The sequence below is a fragment of the Entelurus aequoreus genome, linkage group LG13 (assembly GCF_033978785.1).
Source record: "Entelurus aequoreus isolate RoL-2023_Sb linkage group LG13, RoL_Eaeq_v1.1, whole genome shotgun sequence".
NCBI lineage: Eukaryota > Metazoa > Chordata > Actinopteri > Syngnathiformes > Syngnathidae > Entelurus > Entelurus aequoreus.
This window is the reverse complement of record NC_084743.1, coordinates 30,880,803-30,902,648: the sequence shown is the minus strand read 5'-3', so window position 1 is coordinate 30,902,648 and position 21,846 is coordinate 30,880,803. Positions and strand designations below refer to the sequence as shown.

At 38.8% G+C, this 21,846-nt stretch overlaps 2 protein-coding genes across 5 annotated transcripts in view; both read left to right on the top strand.

Moving 5' to 3' along the window:
- The first annotated feature begins 1,788 nt into the window (after positions 1–1,788).
- On the top strand, positions 1,789–4,414 carry LOC133663827 (serotransferrin-like). Its single transcript, XM_062068528.1, has 3 exons — positions 1,789–1,866; positions 1,948–2,102; positions 4,304–4,414. Exons 1-3 carry the CDS (start codon positions 1,821–1,823, stop codon positions 4,337–4,339), a joined length of 237 nt encoding a protein of 78 aa, XP_061924512.1. The 5' UTR covers positions 1,789–1,820; the 3' UTR covers positions 4,340–4,414.
- Positions 4,415–13,134: 8,720 nt separating this feature from the next.
- LOC133663297 (zinc finger and SCAN domain-containing protein 21-like) overlaps positions 13,135–21,846 on the top strand; it is a 30,227-nt gene continuing 21,515 nt past the window's right edge. For all 4 annotated transcript variants that reach the window (XM_062067671.1, XM_062067674.1, XM_062067673.1 and 1 more), the window contains exon 1: positions 13,135–13,720. In XM_062067671.1, coding sequence (XP_061923655.1) covers positions 13,528–13,720 — 193 coding nt within the window. In that variant the 5' untranslated portion in view covers positions 13,135–13,527. The remainder of the gene's footprint in view (positions 13,721–21,846) is intronic.

Here is a 21,846-nt window from a genome sequence, read left to right as displayed (position 1 = left end):
TATATATTTTCTTTCCTGCATTACTTTCAACGCAAGCACAACAGGAAATCAGCAGGAAACGATAAGTTACACCCTTTCCTTCATGCACAACCAGCTAAAACCCACCAAGTAATCATTACCAACACTTTAATGCCATGTTACAAGTCTTGCCCCCCTGGGACTATGTAGCCCTCAAGGCCAGGGTTACCATTTATAAGGCCTACAAAAACATTTATGGAATATGCATCACCCATTTGGATTTGAGCGGGTAGTACATGCTCTCCTTAGGGGGGGGCAGATATGTTTTACTTTCTGCTCTATTTTGTTCAATATTTATTTGAAATGTTATGTTGATAGGAAGGAAGCAGTGTTTTGTCAATGGTCAGCTCACTATGACCCTCAAGATTGATGGCTCCATTCACCATTCCTGCCTAGCTTTTGCTACAGGAGCTTTGAAGGAGAAGCTTGGGGTGGGATGACTCTATACCTCATTCCCCCTCTAAAAGGTGGTTGGAGGGTTCAACGCAGAGCACTGTTCGAAACCCAGACATTTTGGAGACCCTCACAGCACAACTTCACCAGGTGTTATTGGAAAAAAAGGAAGGTCAAAAGCGTCCATCGTTGAGTCCTCAGGGGGAGTTCTTCAGAACAGCCTGTTTCTGATAGCATCAAGGCCATTCGAGGGAGTCAAATCTAAATTCAAATTCAAATTTATATTTAACATCTATATTTCACATACACATTTACATTTAGAAATTATATTTAACATTTAGATTTAACAGTTGTACCATTTAGATTAAACATCTATATTTACCATTTAGATTTAACATTTGTATTTACCTTTATATGTAACATTCATATTTAACATTTACATTTTACCATTTAGGTTTAACATTTAGAATTGACATTTGTATTCAACATTTGTATTCAACATTTAAATTCAATTTTTAGATTTAGATTTAATGTTTATATTTATATTTAACATTTATACTTAATATTTATATTTAAGTTTAACATTTCGATTCAACATTTCGATTTAACGTTTATATTTATATTCAACATTTACATCTACATTTGTTTAACTTTTATATTCAGATTGACTAGTTTAAACATTTATGTATACAATTTAAATTTAACATGTATATTTACATTTAACATTTTTATTTAACATTTAGATTTTACATTTAAATTCAACTTTTAAATTCAACATTTATATTCAGATTTAACAATATATTTGAAATCTAATATTTAGATTTAACATTTACATTTAGATTAAACATTCATGTATAACATTTAACATTTAGATTTAGATTTAACATCTTTATTCAACACTTGGATTTAGCATTCATATTTAACATTTATAAATGAGCTAAGCATGAGAAAAGTAATATAAGTGTGAGATAAGCGAGATAAATATCCAACGGTTGCTGGTTACTGGGGTTTAATCCCCACCTTCTACCATCCTAGTCACGTCCGTTGTGTCCTTGGGCAAGACACTTCACCCTTGCTCCTGATGGCTGCTGGTTAGCGCCTTGCATGGCAGCTTCCGCCATCAGTGTGTGAATGTGTGTGTGAATGGGTGAATGTGGAAATACTGTCAAAGCGCTTTGAGTACCTTGAAGGTAGAAAAGCGCTATACAAGTATAACCCATAATATATATCATTTGGAAAAGTGTGATTGCACCCCATGAGGACATTTTGTGTACTGAGCACACACATGCTCAATTAGGAAATGTGGGCAAGCTGTGTCTTTCACCTTTTTTATGTTTTTGACTTCAGAGTTTTGCTATAAAAGGCCACACAGGCTACCTTTCAGCCTGCTGACCTGGAGACCTTTCACCATGAAGCACCTTCTCGTCCTGGTCCACCTCCTTCTTGCCTGCCTGGGTAAAAACTATTTGCTTGCAAACACACACTTTGTTGTGCAAATTTGTTGGGTTTTTCTTCTACATGTGTTTCCACTGGCAGCCGCTGTCTGGTCGGCCCCTGCTGACACGGAAAAGGTGAGGTTGTGCGTCAAGTCGGACAAAGAGTACCAAAAATGTATGGACCTCGCAGCCAAAGCGCCTGTGTTCACCTGTGTGAAGAGGACCAACTCAATGGATTGTATCATTGCCATTCATGTGAGTTGTTGTCTTTGTGTTCTACACTCATATATTACCACACTTTTATTTTTCAAATAAACCAATAGAACTGTTGCTGAAGTAAACAATATTACGCAGATGGAAACATATTGTGCAAGTAACATTTTTGCAAGAAAGCTAGTACGAAGCCTCTGATGGGCTTTTTTGGGGCATTTTTGAAAACTTGTCAACAGCAGCCACAATACAGCACTTTGCCATTATGCACTAATTACTGTCACGGCAAGTGAGGTACATTCAAGAACCCCAGAATTGTGACCAACAACACAAGCGAGTCCTTTTGTGCACACTGTTATGTAATGCGACTTCTGCTGCATAATGACACTAAGGATTTAGTTTCTGTTTTAATGTATTTTTCTATAATAGAGTTATTTGAATCGGTATACTAATTTGAATGTCACGCGTTTCCCAAAATCAACAGTTGCTGCTTCAAACATAGCAGTGTTAATGCTAGTCAAAAAAGGATTATGACCGTGTTTCTTAACCATTGTTCAGAGTCAACTCGTTTTCAGAGTTTGTTCCCAACATGGTCCCCTGTGGTCACGTGAGGGGCTTTAAACCAATCATTTAGATCAGTGGTTCTCAACCTTTTTTCAGTGATGTACCCCCTGTGAACATTTTTTTAATTCAAGTACCCCCTAATCAGAGCAAAGCATTTTTGGTTGAAAAAAAGAGATAAAGAAGTAAAATACAGCACTATGTCATCAGTTTCTGACTTATTAAATTGTATAACAGTGCAAAATACTGCTCATTTGTAGTGGTCTTTCTTGAACTATTTGTAAAAAAACATATAAAAATAACTAAACTTGTTGAAAAATAAACAAGTGATTCAATTATAAAGATTTCTACACATTGAAGTAATCATTAACTTAAAGTGCCCTCTTTGGGGATTGTAATAGAGATCCATCTGGATTCATGAACTTAATTCTAAACATTTCCGCACAAAAAAAAATCTTTAACATCAATATTTATGGATTATGTCTACAAAAAATCTAGCTGTCAACACTGAATATCGCATTGTTGCATTTCTCTTCACAGTTCTTTTTGACAGACATTTTAGTGAGAAACCTGAGCTTGTGCTTCACTGAGTTTATGAACTTACATTCATATTTTGTTGAAGTATTATTGAATAAATATATTTATAAAGGATTTTTTGAATTGTTGCTATTTTTAGAATATTTTAAAAAAATCTCACGTACCCCTTGGCATACCTTCAAGTACACCCAGGGGTACGTGTACCCCCATTTGAGAACCACTGATTTAGATCATCTGGTCAAAAGCCTCATGTGACTACAGGGCGCCATGCTGGGGACCAACTCAGAGTTGGTCATACTCTCTATACACGACTCTGCCATTGTTGGAACGCTAGTGGCCCGCCAAAAAATGTTTTTCAGTTGTGTGCCGCAGTGGTTAATAGTTATTACCACTTGTGGCAGTAATGACAAATCAAACAGAAGTCTGGAGCTACAGGCATAAAAGTAAAGGTGCAGAAATTATGACCAAAGTAGGGTTGTCCCGGCACCAAAATGTATATTGATACTTCTCAATAGTGATGGGTCCGGCAACACCGATGCATCGGCGCATGCGTCGAGCTCAGAGCAAAACCCTGTGTCGGTGCGCGTACCGCTTTTAGAAAGTCATGTGACCGCTCATGAGCTGTTTCGGTCACATGACCGATACGCAAACTGTGTCGAACTGACACCTGCGCGCCAAACTGTTTATAAGGAAGCACATCTGTCAACGAGATGCTGCTGCCAACAGAATCGCTGCACTTCTGTCGTTGGTCCTTTGTAATTTATCGTCGTCGGAGATCATGGAGCAGCCTCAGGCAAAAAAAATTTCCGCCGTGTGGGAATATTTTGCTCATATATCGGAAAAAAAGGTATTCATTTCCTTGTCGTTTCATCCTGTTCTCTCAGTTTCCACTAGATCTATTAGAATTCAAAATGATTCTTAGTTTACTATTCATATTTTCTGCAGTTTAAATGTCGCATTTGTACGACAGAATTGTCGTACATTAACAAATCCACCTCTTCAATGCTGAGGCATTATAGGGCCAGGCATGAAAATGAAGTTCCAGAGACACTCAGGATAAACTCAGGTATACAGCCATTCTACAACTTACTCAGTTTCTTTTTTGATAATTAATTCCCTTCTTCTTTATCTCATTTTTAACCATCAAGCTACCAGGAAGCAGATGCTGGATGAGGCTCTGCTGAACTTCATTGTCAAGGACTGCCAGCCCCTCAGCATTGTGGAGAGTGAAGGGTTCAGGGAACTGGTGCATGTCCTTGAGCCATCACATGTTTTGCCTACCAAAAAGGTTAATGTGGAAATTATCTAAAGTTTTAGTTGATACATCCAATTTATTTAATATTTAAATTAAATATGTTGAGTTGCTTTTGGTTTGACTTGGTGTTATTTTCAGACCATCAAAAAAATGCTGGTGAAAAAATGAGGAACGGGAACGAGTGAAATTGGAAGTACAGCAAGCTGTGGCAGTGAGTATAACAGCTGACATGTGGACATCTTGGCTCTTACCTGTCAGTACATAAATTATCATTTGCAGTTGTGTACATCTTTGTTGGGAGTGCAATACTTTCCACAAAGTCACACTGCTGACAATTTGGCCCAGGTCAAAAGGGGCATGATGGCGGACTGGGCCATAACTAAAGTGTTTTGTGACCGACTCAGCACCAAACATGATTGCATTCACTGGACAGCTCCAAATTCGACACTCAATTTGCATTGCACATAGTCTTAATTTATTAGTTAGAAAATCATGTGACCAGATCCCCCCACTTGCATCCATCAAACACAAAGCTAGGCACATTGTCACATACTTTAGATCGAGCACTATAAGGAGAAGCTTGCTCAAGTGCAGCAACAGATGGGATGGCCAACCCTGAAACTCATCAATGAGGTGGCAACACGCTGGAACAGCACATATGAAATGCTGTCAAGGCTACATGATGAGAAGGAGTCAGTGTGGGTATCTCTGGCCTCTAAAAACAGATTTGACTCCACTTACAGCTGATGAGTTTAACATTGTAGGCGAAACACTTATTGTGCTTGCTCCTTTCCATCAAGCCACAGTGGAGTTGTCTGAGAAGAGGTCAGGGTCAAAGGTCATCCTGATGATGAAAATGCTCTACGTTGCACTAGAGCATAGTGCTTCAACCTTGCAAACACAGGCAGCCAAACACCTCCATGAACACTTGAAGCGTCGAGTCACAGACACTGCTTCCAATCTGGAGTCATTAAGTGTGTTGACCCTAGCAACATTTCTTGACCCCGAATTTAAATCACTCGTGTTCCGCAGTTCTTGTAAATTGAATGACGCCGTCATTCGGCTACGTTCCCAATGTGCGTCTGTCATCGAACGCACAAATAAGCCCCTGCCAGGACCATCTGCAGAACAGCTGTCTGCACCCACTTCAGGCATTTATTCAGCATTATTTGTTTGTTTCAAATCATGTGATAAAATGCATATTTGTTGTTTTTAAGATAGCCTTTGGAAACATCTGAATATGGAAGTGGGAAGGCAGACAAAACTCTACTGCAGATGCCATACAAGAGGTCCAACGTTACCTGGCAGAGGGAAATGTAACTAGGTCCCAGGACCCATTGAAATACTGGGATCAACAGAAGACCACCTTCCCAAACCTCTTCCAGATAGCACTTAATTTCCTCTGCACTCCCGTCTCTTTTGTGCCCTGTGGGCGGGTCTTTTCTACAGCCGGAGAAATAATACCTAAGAAGAGAAATCGCCTAAAATTTAATACGTTGGAAAAACTTTTTTTTTTAAATAAAAATGTGTAAAAAAAAAAAAAAAATCCCAGTCCACAAGCAATCTCATTCACATGTTCTCTTAGATTTCCATGTTATGATACATGTTCACATTATTTATTGACTGTATCTAAAAAAAGATAAAAATATATTTTTATTTAAGTTAAGATATGAAATACAATGACTTGGTTTATATCAGGGGTCACCAACCTTTTTGAAACCAAGAGCTACTTCTTGGGTACTGATTAATGTGAAGGGCTCGAGCAAAGCGAGACCATCTTGCTAGTAAATAAATAAAATTTAAAAAATAGAGGCAGCTCACTGGTAAGTGCTGCTATTTGAGCTATTTTTAGAACAGGCCAGCGGGCTACTCATCTGGTCCTTACGGGCTACCTGGTGCCCGCGGGCACCGCGTTGGTGACCCCTGGTTTATATTATTGTATACACTAGGTCGTAAAATCAGTGTCAGTTGAGTCGGTCCATAGATTGCCTGTAGGGATTTTTGATGTCAGTATTTAGTGACACAGTATCAATACAGTTTTGCAATGTGTCGAAACGCTTCATGCTGCCTCAACCCATCACTACTAATCAATATTGGCTTTATTTTAACAGAAAATCCTACAATGCAATACATGTTTCCTATTGCACTCAAATAACAATTTTACGAGGTTAAAATATAAATTAAAAGGCATTAAACACATTGGGCATTTTTTGTTTCACTCAAAGAACAACTTACAATTGTCCATATTAGTCTGCTATAATCAAGGATAAACAAACAACTTTATTGGCTTATTAAATGTTTCATGATTTATGGTTGCCACTCCTGGTTTGTGTTAATACAATCAAGTACAAACAAAACAATGGCTAAATGTACACAAATAGGCCATGTAGCAGGTAAAACACATTGTAGCTGTTTGTTACACAATTCAGTCATTTCACTTGCATTAGTTGACGCAAATATTTGGCATCTAGCCAAGCAGTTGTGTTCGTGTCTACGTATCTACATGTGTACAACAGGGGAGCGTTTAACTCGAGTCATCTTTGTGTTTGCAGGAATGTCAACGTGTTGGCTGAGTGATGTTACAGTGAGTGGGTGAATAAAGAGAAGGAGTGCGTGCACTGTGCAGAAGTGATGAACGGGTCTGGTTGTGTCCTGCAAAACTAAAAATGCAACAACAAGATTTGTCACAAGTCGGCGGCCTCGTCATTCTGACCCATAAGTGGAGCTGAGCAGACCCATTGCCATTGTAAAGTGAAGGGTGTTCCCATCAAGGAAAACAACCCAGAAGGGAACATCTGCCTTGTGCTCCTCGACTACGGTCTGCACCAGAGCTGAACAGGACAGGTGTAACTACATTACCGGTCACTATAACTCATTGTGCAGATCTGAATGCTTATTTAAATGTTGACCTAAGTTTGAAGCAAAGGTGGTAATACTAATGGCCACGTTTAGCGAGGCATGTTTTAAAGCAACACTTGCAGCACGGCGTCACCTTTTTTATTGTTAGTTTTGAAGCCCAAATACTTCAATATTGCGCTTCATACACCCTCTTTATTAACCAGTAGAAATGCTGTCATTTTTGCCCTTCTTCCACTCCAAGATGTTATCACTTACATGCAGTGTGCGTTTTGACTTTCAACATGTGCCTCGGCTCTGTAGTCACAGCGGCATTCAGATGAAAGAACGGTACCGGTATTTTTCAAAGGCAGATTAGTACAGATTTCAATTGGTATTGCGGTACTTTAACAGCACCGGTTTACCGTACAACTCTAGACCAGTGGTTCTTAACCTGGGTTCGATCGAACCCTAGGGGTTCGGTGAGTCGGAATCAGGGGTTCGGTGGAGGTCAAAACACACCCGACTCATCGTGTAAATAAAAACTTCTCCCTATCGGCGTGTTACGGATACGGCAACAGCAGAAGTCAGACTGATTTGCAGGTGTGTAATTTGTTGTGAGTTTATGCACTGTGTTGGTTTTGTTCTTTGAACAAGGTGATGTTCATGCACGGTTCATGTTGTGCACCAGTAAAAAAAAACATGGTAACACTTTAGTATGGGGAACATATTCACCATTAATTAGTTGCTTATTAACATGCAAATTAGTACCATATTGGCTCTTAACTAGTCATTATTAAGTACTTTTTAATGCCTTATTCGGCATGGCCTTATTATAACCCTAACCCTGGCTCTAACCCTAACCCTAACCCTAACCAAATAACTCTAAATTAAGTCTTTGTTACTTAGAATATGTTCCCCTAGTGTCCAAAAAACTCTAAATTAAGTCTTTGTTACTTAGAATATGTTCCCTATACTAAAGTGTTACCAAAAACCAGAGGTGTGGACTCGAGTCACATGACTTGGACTCGAGTCAGACTCGAGTCATGAATTTGATGACTTTGGACTCGACTTGACATAATGTAAAGAGACTTGCAACTCGACTTAGACTTTAACATCAATGACTTGTGACTTCACTTGGACTTGAGCCTTTTGACTTGACATGACTTGCTACTTTCCCCAAAACCCAAAGATTAAAAAGTTATTTGGGAGCGCGCCGCTCCGTATTTTTCCTTTTCTTCGTCTGTGTCTATCAGCGTGTTGTTCCTGTCAGCTGGTGTCCTCTCAGTACAACAGCCAATCAAATTAGATATACGCTGTTTTCATCACACAGCTCTCATCCAATCAAATTGCAGGACAACCAATGAAGAAGAATTGTCAAACAATGCGGCAGTGAGAAACAATTATGCCAAAGTTAATTTCGTTCGGGTATTAAAACTACGACTCGGTCAACAAAAAATGAATAGCCCTATGCAAATCATGCAGTTCGAATATTATAGACGGAGACGTAACAACTTCCAACTTCGTTCGACATTTGAAGATGCACAAAGAAGGGTAAGTTTTGAATGTAAGCTAACGTTTATTGGCTAAATAACGTGACTTTTATTTGCTGTGTAGTTAAATCAGTGAGGCTGTAAACTCACTGCTAACGTTATAACCATAGACATCTTATAAGGGTACGCAGCATGGAGCGCTACTGCCTACAGGCGCAGACGAGACGCGGGGCCGCCATCTTGGAGTGGTGATCCTCTCCACTAGTGCAATTCATTTGGGAGGAGCAATGAACTGTCAGCACATTTAATTCATCTTACCTCACTGAATACCACTGATTTTCACGCGCTTTTTTGTCATACGTGTAGCTATGATAAAGGACACATGTTTTGGCGTGTTTTATTATTCATAGTTTGCTTAACAGTAATATAATATTCTTATACGCTATAAGTGACCAGACGTCCGAGATCAAAACTGGGAATATAATCCCCAGAGAAAGGGGAAAAAAACGGTCAGCTATTTTTAAATTGAAGAAACAATATGATTAGGTTATATATACATGTGTATATCCTACATAAACAATGTATGAATACATTAGATATCTATATATCTTATATACTGTATCTCTGTTGCTGCAGCAGCAGAGAGTTTATTCTGTCTTGACACTTTGTATTGATATTTTGTATTACATTCTTCCCTTAAATGATCATGTTTACAGTGATTGTTATATATGTATTTTTTATGTATGTCGCTTTGGATAAAAGCGTCTGCCAAATACTTAAACATATATAAACACCTGAAAGTCTTTATATCAGCTGAAACCACCAATCTGTTTCACTGGATTCAGAATAAAACCAAATGCTGTCTTACCCAACAATGTTAGTATTTGAATATTGTTACTTGAAGACTTATTCCTGGTTACAATTATACTGTTAAGAAAGTATTGTCTTATATTTTGCCTAAAATGAGAATGCATCATAATCAGTGGCGGCTGGTGAATTTTGTTTTAGGTGGGGCTGAAAGTTTGTAAACCAAACCCCTTTAGGGGCGTCATCCTCCCCCAGAAGATTTCTTTGTGATTTTCACATACAAATATTGAAGATCTTTGCTCCTTCTCAACTCTGTGGTAATGTTATTTTCATAAAATACAACCAATAGTACATTAATGTTAAATCTTACTTGTGAAAAGTAATCCCCCGATTCCTATTTTCAACAGTCCGCTCATTTGAGCAGGAAAACGCTGAACACCAGCCCGGCATCTTTGTTTTCTACCTGTCAACTGTCAGTTTAGGCTACTCGCCGGCTCCTCATCACCACTTCAAGATGCAAATTGCTCGCGTCACAGCAACCAATGCTGCGTCTACTTATAAGATGTCTGTGGTTATAACGTCATTGCAAACACGGCAATCTGTTGCGTCCACTGCAGTTCGCTACCTTATTCATACTTTTTGTCAAGTGATTTTTTTTAAGCAGGGTTGCATGAGGTACCTAACACATAACGTTACGTTACTCAATGTATCACACACAATAACGTAACGTTAGACGGCGGTCAGCAGCACCGCATATTTTAGCCACCTACAAAAAGACAAACATAGTCAAATAAAGGTCAGTTAAAATGTATACTATATTAAGAATATGTGTACATATTGCATAGGGCCCTGACATCTAAAAAGTACAACTCTGTTCATTGTTATGTTCATGTATTTGTTATGTTTTTCATGTGTACGCACACATCAACACACATACAGTATGAGATGAGCTCAATGAGATAAGGTAAGAACAGAATAGAAACTGCTGTGGAACTAGTTACAATGCAATATGCCATGGACATACAATGTTAACACTTTTGTACAAATAAGTACAGTTGCACTTGTTTTTGCAAATGTGTTTATTCTGTAAAGGAATGAGTTGAATGTTTAAAAATGTTTACACTATTAAAATGACTGGTTAAAGGCCTACTGAAACCCACTACTACCGACCACGCAGTCTGATAGTTTATATATCAATGATGAAATCTTAACATTGCAACACATGCCAATACGGCCGGGGTAACTTATAAAGTGACATTTAAAACTTCCCGGGAAATATCCGGCTGAAACGTCGCGGTATGATGACGTATGCGCGTGACGAAGTCAGAGTAACGGAAGTTATGGTACCCGTAGAATCCTATACAAAAAGCTCTGTTTTCATTTCATAATTCCACAGTATTCTGGACATATTTTGCAATTTGTTAAAAGAACAATGAAGGCTGCAAAGAAGACAGTTGTAGGTGGGATCGGTGTATTAGCAGCGGACTACAGCAACACAACCAGGAGGACTTTGTTGGAGCGCTAGCCGCGCTAGCCGCGCTAGCCGCCGACCTCACCTTGACTTCCTACGTCTCCGGGCCGCCAAACGCATCGGGTGAAGTCCTTCGTCCTTCTGCCGATCGCTGGAACGCAGGTGAGCACGGGTGTTAATGAATAGATGAGGGCTGGCTGGCGTAGGTGGAGAGCTAATGTTTTTAGCATAGCTCTGTGAGGTCCCGTTGCTAAGTTGCTAAGTTAGCTTCAATGGCGTCGTTAGCACAGCATTGTTAACCTTCGCCAGCCTGGAAAGCATTAACCGTGTATTTACATGTCCACGGTTTAATAGTATTGTTGATTTTCTATCTATTCTTCCAGTCAGAGGTTTATTTTTTAGTTTCTATATGCAGTTAAAGCACGATGCTATCACGTTAGCTTGTAGCTAAAGCATTTCGCCGATGTATTGTCGTGGAGTAAAAAGGCACTGAATGTCCATTTCGCGTTCTCGACTCTCATTTTCAAGAGGATATAGTATCCGAGGTGGTTTAAAATACAAATCCGTGATCCACAATAAAAAAAGGAGAGTGTGGAATCCAATGAGCCAGCTTGTACCTAAGTTACGGTCAGAGCGAAAAAAGATACGTCCATCACTGTCTCTCAAGTCCTTCACTGTAACGTTCCTCATCTACGAATCTTTCATCCTCGCTCAAATTAATGGGGTAATCATCACTTTCTCGGTCCGAATCTCTCTCGCTCCATTGTAAACAACGGGGAATTGTGAGGAATACTAGCTCCTGTGACGTCACGCTACTTCCGGTACAGGCAAGGCTTTTTTTTTATCAGCGAGCAAAAGTTGCGAACTTTATCGTCGATTTTCTCTACTAAATCCTTTCAGCAAAAATATGGCAATATCGCGAAATGATCAAGTATGACACATAGAATGGATCTGCTATTCCCGTTTAAATTCAAAAAAATCATTTCAGTAGGCCTTTAATAGTGCTATTATGAATTGCAATGTCAGTACTATTTTTTTTCCTGCTATTTCAAATGCACTTGTTTTAATAAATAAATACAACGTTTTAAAAGCATACACAATGTGTGTAAAAATATTAGTCTGTGGTTAAAAGGACTTGAAAGGACTCGAAACTCAAAATGCATGACTTGTGACTTGACTTGAGACTTTCCAGTCTTGACTTTGGACTTGACTCGGGACTTGCCTGTCTTGACTCGGGACTTGCCTGTCTTGACTCGGGACTTGACTCGAGACTTGAGGGCAAAGACTTGAGACTTACTTGTGACTTGCAAAGCAATGACTTGGTCCCACCTCTGCCAAAAACATATAACTTTGTCTTGAATTTGAAAAAAACAATTTTATTTTTCACTAAAGAAGGGTTCGGTGAATGCGCATATGAAACTGGTGGGGTTCAGTACCTCCAACAAGGTTAAGAACCACTGATCTAAATAGTAAATGTTAATACAAATGTTAAATGTAAATGTAAATGATACATGCTAAATATAAAATCGATTTATATTTATACTTCGATTCAATTAAGAAAAAACAAAAACAACAACAAAAACATATATATATATATATATATATATATATATATATATATATATATATATATATATATATATATATATATATATATATATATATATATATATGTGTGTGTGTGTATGTGCAGCCCTTTGAGACACTTGTGATTTAGGGCTATATAAATAAACATTGATTGATTGATATGTGTGTGTATATATATATATATATATATATATATATATATATATATATATATATATATATATATTATTTCTTAATTGAATCGTCACCACAAGAACTGGAATCGGATCGAATCGTGAGGTGTCTAAACATTCCTAAAATGAATATATTTGTATATACAATAATAATATTTTGAATACAGCTGGGATAGGCACCAACATCCCCTGCGACCCTGAAAGGGACAAGCGGTAGAAATGGATGGATGTATAGTAGCCTTCTAGTTATTAATAAAAATCATTCACATCCGGAGGGTGGCGGTAATGCACTAACGACAATGAAGAAGAAGAAAGAGAGAGAGGGAGAGAGAGGGAGAGAGAGGGAGAGAGAGGGAGAGAGAGGGAGAGAGAGGGAGAGAGAGAGGGTGAGAGAGACAGAGAGAGAGACGTTACCTGTTTGACCAGGAGAGGACTATATTCTATCATTCTTGTGTCGATCCGATACCAATCCTTGTCTTGGTATCGGTGGTACCTCTACCACTACTAGATAGCAGCGTGCTAGCTGTAAGCACATCGTATTATAATGCAGCTAGCGGCGAGTAAGTCAGTGTTATTGTTTATCTATTATGTACATATGTATGTCGTATAAAAGACATATTTAATTATCAATGTCAGGATAAAATAGTCTTAGTGCGCGAGATGCTTCTCCGGCTAGCATCATAGCTTGTTAGCTGCTAACAGGGTGAGGGTTATATAGGGTGTGAGTGTGAAGTGTTGTGATTGTGTGGAGATGTATAACGTACACATGCTGAGAGTGTTGGTGAATCAGCGACTAACTGCGGCTGTAGAAGAAATATTTGTTGTGTTGGAAAGAACGGTAGCAGAGTACGAGGAGGAATTGTCTCGAATAAAAGAGGAGAACAAGCGACAACGTCAACTACTGCACGTCCTTTTTAAGCCTCGACTGGAGTCACACATATCAGGTTAGTCTTTATAGGCTTTCTATGTGTTGATTAGCACTAATCCATTATGGGGGTTTTTTCCAGTTGAAGTCCATTTCTTTGTGTAATCTATACCATGACTTGTTTTTTGTAACGTGTTCTAAATAAACTGTACTTCTTAAGTTATAACTAGAAATGTCCGATAATGGCTTTTTTGCATATATCCGATATTCCGATATTGTCCAACTCTTAATTACCGATTCCGATATCAACCGATACCGATATATACAGGCGTGGAATAACGTTATTATGCCTAATTTTGTTGTGATGCCCCGCTGGATGCATTAAACAATGTAACATGGTTTTTCAAAATAAATCAACTCAAGTTATGGAAAAAAAATGCCAACATGGCACTGCCATATTTATTATTGAAGTCACAAAGTGCATTATTTTTTTTTAACATGCCTCAAAACAGCAGCTTGGAATTTGGGACATGGTCTCCCTGAGAGAGCATGAGGAGGTTGAGGTGGGCGGGTTAGGGTGTAGTGGGGGTGTGTATTGTAGCGTCCCGGAAGAGTTAGTGCTGCAAGGGGTTCTGGGTATTTGTTCTGTTGTGTTTATGTTGTGTTACGGTGCGGATGTTCTCCCGAAATGTGTTTGTCATTCTTTGGTGTGGGTTCACAGTGCGGCGCATATTTGTTACAGTGTTAAAGTTGTTTATACGGCTACCCTCAGTGTGACCTGTATGGCTGTTGACCAAGTATGCCTTGCATTCTGTGTGTGTGAAAAACTGTAGATAATATGTGACTGGGCCGGCACGCAAAGGAAGTGCCTTTAAGGTTTATTGGCGTTATGTACCTCTCCTTACGTCCGTGTACACAGCGGCGTTTTAAAAAGTCATAAATTTTACTTTTTGAAACCGATATCAATAATTTAGAAACCGATTTTAACCGATTTAATTTCCGATATTACATTTTAAAGCATTTATCGGCCGCTAATATCGGCAGTCTGATATTATTGGACATCCCTAGTTATAACACTGTCAGGTCCAGGGTTCGTGCGGGTCCTTAAAAACCTTGAAAATGCTTGGATTTTAATGTTGTGTTTTCAAGGTTTGAAAAATGCTTGAATTTTGGGTGAAGTGCTTGTAAATGCTATGAAATGTTCATCATATTTCTCGGCAGTCTGACTCAATAGGCTAATTATAAAATGGGAAAAAATAAGTTTCCTTACAAATGAAAGCTACACGCTTGATCTGTTGGCATTGCACAAGCCCTTACATTAGGTTGTTGTCATGCCAGAGCCGTACTGTGTCGCCCACAAGAGGACAGTGTCAGTGATCGGTCCATCATGCCGGGAGGTTGTCGTTTTAATGAACATAATGTATGCATGAATTTGATACAAACAAACAAGTAACCAATAATAATTCATGTTATTTATTGTAAGGAATGATGATGATACAAACAAACAAGTAAACAACGTTTGCAAACACCAATGACATTGAATAGTCTACAGAAACACTGCTTCATTCTCTATGCCCCATTCAGTTAAGGATAACTGCTGGTTCAATGTTAGGCTTAGGTTTTGGCAGATTTTCCGTATTTTTCCTACAGACAGCATTTGGTGACCTCAAACAACAAGGCTATGGATTGATTCACACTGGTTTTCGCCTTTTGAAGGGTACTGGAAAACCTGGAAAATTGATCTTGAAAGTCCTTAAAAAGTGCTTGAATTTGGCCATGGAAAAGGTGTAAGAAGCCTACAGGTCACTTTTAGCAAAGTACTGCTTGTTACTATTTTGAGCCAATTTAAAGCTGGGCAATGTATCCTAAATGTGGTAGCTCGGTTCATGATACCACCCAACTCCTAATTTAACACCTGTATCTAGGGCTGGGCGATATATCGTTATACTCGATATATCGCGGGTTTGTCTCTGTGCGATATAGAAAATGACTATATCGTAATATTCGAGTATACGTTCTCACACAGTTGCTTTTAGCTGTGGGCATTACACTACAGGCTCTTCTCACTCTTTGTTGTCTCTCCCTCTCACAGAGACATAAAACAAGCGCACCTTCTTACATACGTCACATACGTATATGCCCTCGCGGAGCAGAGAGGTAGCGGCATGGGTAACGTTAGCTGTGGTGCGAGTGGTAATACGAGAAAAATAAGGTGCAAATCTGGTAATAAATGAAGGAAGAATGAATTCCCAAGAAAAACAGCAGGGGGTCCATCGTCTGGCGGTGGTTTGGCTTCAAGTGGGAATATGTCGAACAAACAACCGTAATTTCTCAAGTGTGGGGCAAAAGCGTTGCTACAAAAAGTAGCATTACTGCTAATATATAGCATCACTTGAAAAGTCACCTGTTAGAGAATGAAGAGTGCCTATTCCGCATGTCAACATCTCCGTTCGGTGCCACACCAACAAAATGCAGAGGCAACCGTTTCCACATCAACACCGTATGAAAAAAATCGTCAACAACACAAGGAGATAACGTCCGCAGTAACCTACCACATAGCGGAGGACATACACTATTTGATTTCCTATTATGCAGCTAATTTTTATTTGACAGTTATTGAAATATCTTGTGTGACATCATGCACAATAGTGCACATTTTATTTGTTTTAAACTATTGTAGTGGCGTTCCGTACAAAAAGTGCACTTTAATTTAGTGTTGTTTTGATATGTCATCTTAGTGACATCATGCACAAAAGTGCACTCATAGCTTGTTTTAAAATGTCTCTGACAATCTTGCACTTTCTGTTTTGAAATGACATGAATGTTTGTGCCACTACTTAATAACTGTTTAATAAATACAGTTTTGGTCAATTGACTTAGTTGTGATTTCCCTCTGCATGAAAGTTTAAAATGAGCATATATTAATGCAGTATGAACAAGAATGTTTTAACGTAGACACATATAATCATCATACTGGTGTGATTATATGCATCAAGTGTTCATTCAAGGCTAAGGCAAAATATCGAGATATATATCGTGTATCGTGACATGGCCTAAAAATATCGAGATATTAAAAAAAGGCCATATCGCCCAGCCCTACCTGTATCTCAAATCAGCCCCATTGAAATCAATTGACTCCACCAAAACATCCCTATTTTAACATGTAACATTCCCTTTAAAAGAGAAAAATACTTTTACCTCCCTGCTTGGCACTCAGCATCAAGGGTGGGAATTGGGGGTTAAATCACCAAAATGATTCCGGAGTGTGGCCATTGCTACTGCTCACTGCTCCCCTCACCTCCCAGGGGGTGGAACAAGGGGATGGGTCAAATGCAGAGGTTAATTTCACCACACCTAGTGTGTGTGTGACTATCAGTGGTACTTTAACTTTGACTTTTAGACCAGGGGTGTCAAACTTGTTTTCATTGAGGGCCACATGACTGCCTTCAGAGGGCGGTGTGTAACAGTGAATATACATGAATATAAATGTAAAAGGATTTGCCTCATATTACATGATTGCCGATGCATTTGAATGATATATATTTTTACATACACATTTTTTTTAAAAATCTGTAGATTTTATGGTAAAAAAAACAACAACAATCAAACTGGCAGCTCAGTCGCTAGAATTTTACCGTAAAATGGACAGGGTTTTTTTTACTGTAAAATCTATTGTCAATTTTACAGTGTACAATTTGATGGATAACTTGCTTTAACCTGCTCAGTGGCCTAGTGGTATGAGTGTCCGCCCTTAGATCGGTAGGTTGTGAGTTCAAATCCCGGCCGAGTCATACCAAAGACTATAAAAATGGGACCCATTACCTGCCTGCTTGGCACTCAGCATCAAGGGTTGGAATTAGGGGTTAAATCACCAAAAATGATTCCCGGGCGCGGCCACCGCTGCTGCTCACTGCTCCCCTCACCTCCCAGGGGGTGAGAGTGATGGGTCAAAGGCAGAGGATAATCTCTAGTGTGTGTAAGACAATCATTGGTACTTTTTTTTTAACTTTATCTTTAAAATCATAGGTCAAACCGATTTGAGTATATATACAAAAATTGTAATGTCTGATAATGTAGCATTTGTTGCATTATTGTATAATATTACAATTTAAAGAACTATGCAATCGCATGAAGTACATATTTTTTTCTGTCAAAATGGAAAGAATGAATACATTTAGCAAGAAAAGATAAAGTTTTGGCCCCTATTATTTTCAGGCTTTCACGGGCCACATATAATATAAATACATACAATTAAGTGGCGGGGCACCACGGTGGAACAGGGGTTAGTGCATGTGCCTCACAATACGAAGGTCCTGGGTTCGATCCCCAGGTTCGGGGTCTTTCTGTGTGGAGTTTACATGTTCTCCTCCTGACTGCGTGGGTTCCCTCCGGGTACTCCGGCTTCCTCCCACCTCCAAAGACATGGGGGGATAGGTTGATTGGCAACACTAAATTGTCCCTATTGTGTGAATGTGAGTGTGAATGTCGTCTGTCTATCTGTGTTGGCCCTGCGATGACGTGGCGACTTGTCCAGGGTATACCTCGCCTACTGCCCGAATGCAGCTGAGATAGCCTACAGCACCCCCCGCGACCCCGAAAGGGACAAGCGGTAGAAAATGAATGGATGGAAAATTATGTGGCGGGTCAGATCTGGCCTGCGGGCCTTGATTTTGACACCTGTGTTTCACATTATAAATATTATGATATTCTTTATTGCTTGACAAGAGACGCGACTGAAGAAATGTCAAATATTTCTAAATGGTTTAAAAATGTTCTGGTCGACCACACTTCTTTCCAGATTCGCAACGAGTCGAAGTACTAAAGTAAGCAGGGACATAACTTCTAAACATTTGGATGATTTATCCCCATCAAGCCATGAAAGACAATGTTCGGCTTGTTCCTGCATCGGTTAGTAACGTATTTGATGGACATTGACGAGTATGTCACTGCCATGTAATCATTGTTTATCGGTGTTATATTTTTATTGTTGCCAGGCAATTTGTTCGAAACATATATATGTTTAATTTTTGCAGTTGATATTTTGTTGAAAGCAAAATATTTTGCTGTCCTCTATAATTTTGCGTCTGCAGTTACATTTAGTTATTTCACTGCTAGTCCGCAATGTTTAGTTTCCAACAATATTTAGCAATGTCAACAAACTATGTCTTTAGCCTAAAAGAGATTTGTTAATCTAGTTTATTTATACTATATATCAAGATTTTTTATGCTAAACATTGCAGCATATACACTCAAATAATGCAAGAATCCATTCCATTTACCATAACAATTTATATTTGATATATTCTTCATCATATTAATTACAATTAAACTATTTTAAAACAGTCCTTTAGCTGCTGATGTATGATGGTACAATACTTATAGTATTTGTAGGCTTGGGCCGATAACAAATTTTGCTGGACGATATATTTCACCACAAATGATTGCTGATAAACAATATTAGCATTATTTTAAGACCAAATTAAACACTAAGGTAATAATGATGCAAATAAAACCTTTCAATTGATCTTTTTTTATTATTTTAACTAAAAGTTCCATCCTATTTCTGCATGCAATTATGTAATTAATATGGTACATAATAGTATATAAATATAAATGTTCAATTTCAGTCTCAGACAATGCAGTCAATAATGCAGCTAGAGTGTGAGCTATTCGTGAGCTGAGATACTCCACAATCTCATCAAGATAAGCTTGCACAGGAACTGTTGCCAAAATATCTGAGTCAAATTTGACATCAAAGGACAAACCCCCTCCTTGACTATAGTATATATGCCCTTGGTAAGAACAAGAAGGCAGACATTTTGAGAAGAGCCATGAAGTGACAGGATGTCTCCATTTCCCAGGTGTCTACTTGCTTCAGTCAATCATACTGTAAAATAAATATAAGACAGTGAACCAGAAAATTCGCCCCGTGTTGGATTATATCCCAAATTGTACGTCCTTGAATGAGATTTTTTTTTAAACATTAACAACATCAGGTCGTTACAACACGTAGACGCCACATTGAGCTGGTTGGCTTGTAGCCAAGTCTTAGCGGAGTCAAAACAGCCGAATGCAAGTGAATGGACGGAATTCCACCTTTTAACATGTTTTGTTTAACAGTGTGTCTGTTACTTGCTACTTGTCTTATCTGTGTAGTATTAGTCTAGGTAGTGTTTTTATGGGCATGACAGGGGAACGAGTTGTGAACTACAATTTTTCCTGTCGGTCTCTAAAATCTTTGTGCAGGTTTGGTGCAGCCAAATTAAAAGTATTGCCACCTTTGGCGAGGCATTTCTCATTTGCTTTGAAGCCAAGCGACTTCCATATTGCGCTTTATCAACAAGTAAAGGTGCCGCCTTTGCCATTCTACCATTTCAGTCTTTTTTCTGTCTGACTCTCAATGCTGTTTCCGCTGTCTGTTTTGGCTCACTCACTATGTACCATATGATATTACTGGAAACATAATATAATTCGCAGCATTCGTGTGAAAAAAAGTACAGTTTTTATTTAGTACCTTTTTAAACTTGTCAGTATTTTTTTAGTGCCGGTAGACTAAACAAGAATTGTTAGGATAGATTTTTTTCCCCACATATTCATACAGTTTCTATCGTATATTGTATAGAATGTGTAACCCTAAGCCAATATGAAGTGGTCAGGCTTGCACCTCAGCTTTGCTAAAAAGGATAGGATAGACTTTATTTATCCCACAATGAAAATACTTATTCATACAGTAGGTCAAAGAGTAGCCTGTCAATGCAATGGCTTGTGTTGCTCCTTTAAAATGACCAGACGTTGTCTCTTCGGTGCAATATTTATTCAAGAAACCCACGGTTTATATTACAAGCATTTCCCGGACGTGAGGAGCTCGCCGCAAAGAGAGAGAGAGGGAGGAAGGAGAGAGGCAGCGTCTACAGGTGCAGCGTCTACAGGTGCAGCGCACGCTGCTTGGCATGGGGGAATTCCGCCCTCAATGAAGACTCCCAGGTTTGATGGCAAGGTGAACTGGGAGGCATTTCATCCCACTTCTGACACCAATTGTAGCGTCCAGAAGAAGTGCACACCAAGTCTGACGCTCTTTTTAAACTTTTATTGAGCAACCTATACTAACACAGCTCAACTTATCTCGTTCCTTCTACACGCACGTCTATCCTCACTCCTCATTTCCGCAACTCAAGAACAAAACGTAAATGACCGCCATAACCACAACACCAGGGGGTGCTCCACTAACCACGTTAAACCCAGATTCCGAACTAACAAAGGTCTTAACTCATTCTCTTTCTATGCCACATCAATGTGGAATGCGCTCCCAACAGGTATAAAAGAAAGGGCATCTCTATCCTCCTTCAAAACCGCAATAGAAGTTCACCTCCAGGCAGCTACAACCCTAAACTAACACCCTCCCCGGATTGCTAATAATCAAATGTAAACAATCAAATGCAGATACTTTTTATTTTTCTTATGCCTTCTGATCTCTCTCTCTCTCTCTCTCTCTCTCTCTATGTCCACTACTTGATGTCCATACCCCCACACCCCTGATTGTAAATAATGTAAATAATTCAATGTGATTATCTTGTGTGTGATGACTGTATTATGATGATAGTATATATGATAATATATATCTGTATCATGAATCAATTTAAGTGGACCCCGACTTAAACAAGTTGAAAAACTTATTCGGGTGTTACCATTTAGTGGTCAATTGTACGGAATATGTACTTCACTGTGCAACCTACTAATAAAAGTCTCAATCAATCAATCAATCAATCAAAACATCAACTTCAGCATGTCGTTACACTATATTCTTTAAACACAGCAACATGTGTACCACAAATTAAGCACACGGCTTTACCTTTAATTTCTGTAAAGAAATACTTGGCAGTCCATGTCTTGTTGAAAACACGCCATTCGTCATCAACTTTTCTCTTTTTAGCATCTCGGGGATAACCGTGCATCACTTGTCGCTGTGCACCTTCTCTCACAGGTTACACACGTACATACGCCCATAAATAACACTTTTCAAAATAAAAGCAGCACAGTTGTATTGCACGCACGACATAGATGTTTTTTTAAATTTATTTTGTAATTTGTGATTGCCGCTGTTCACATTCACTCACAATCGCGCACAAGCATACGTCCACACGGAAGTAATACAAATAACACTTTTCAAAACAAAAGCAGCACCATTGTATTGCACACTTGAGATAG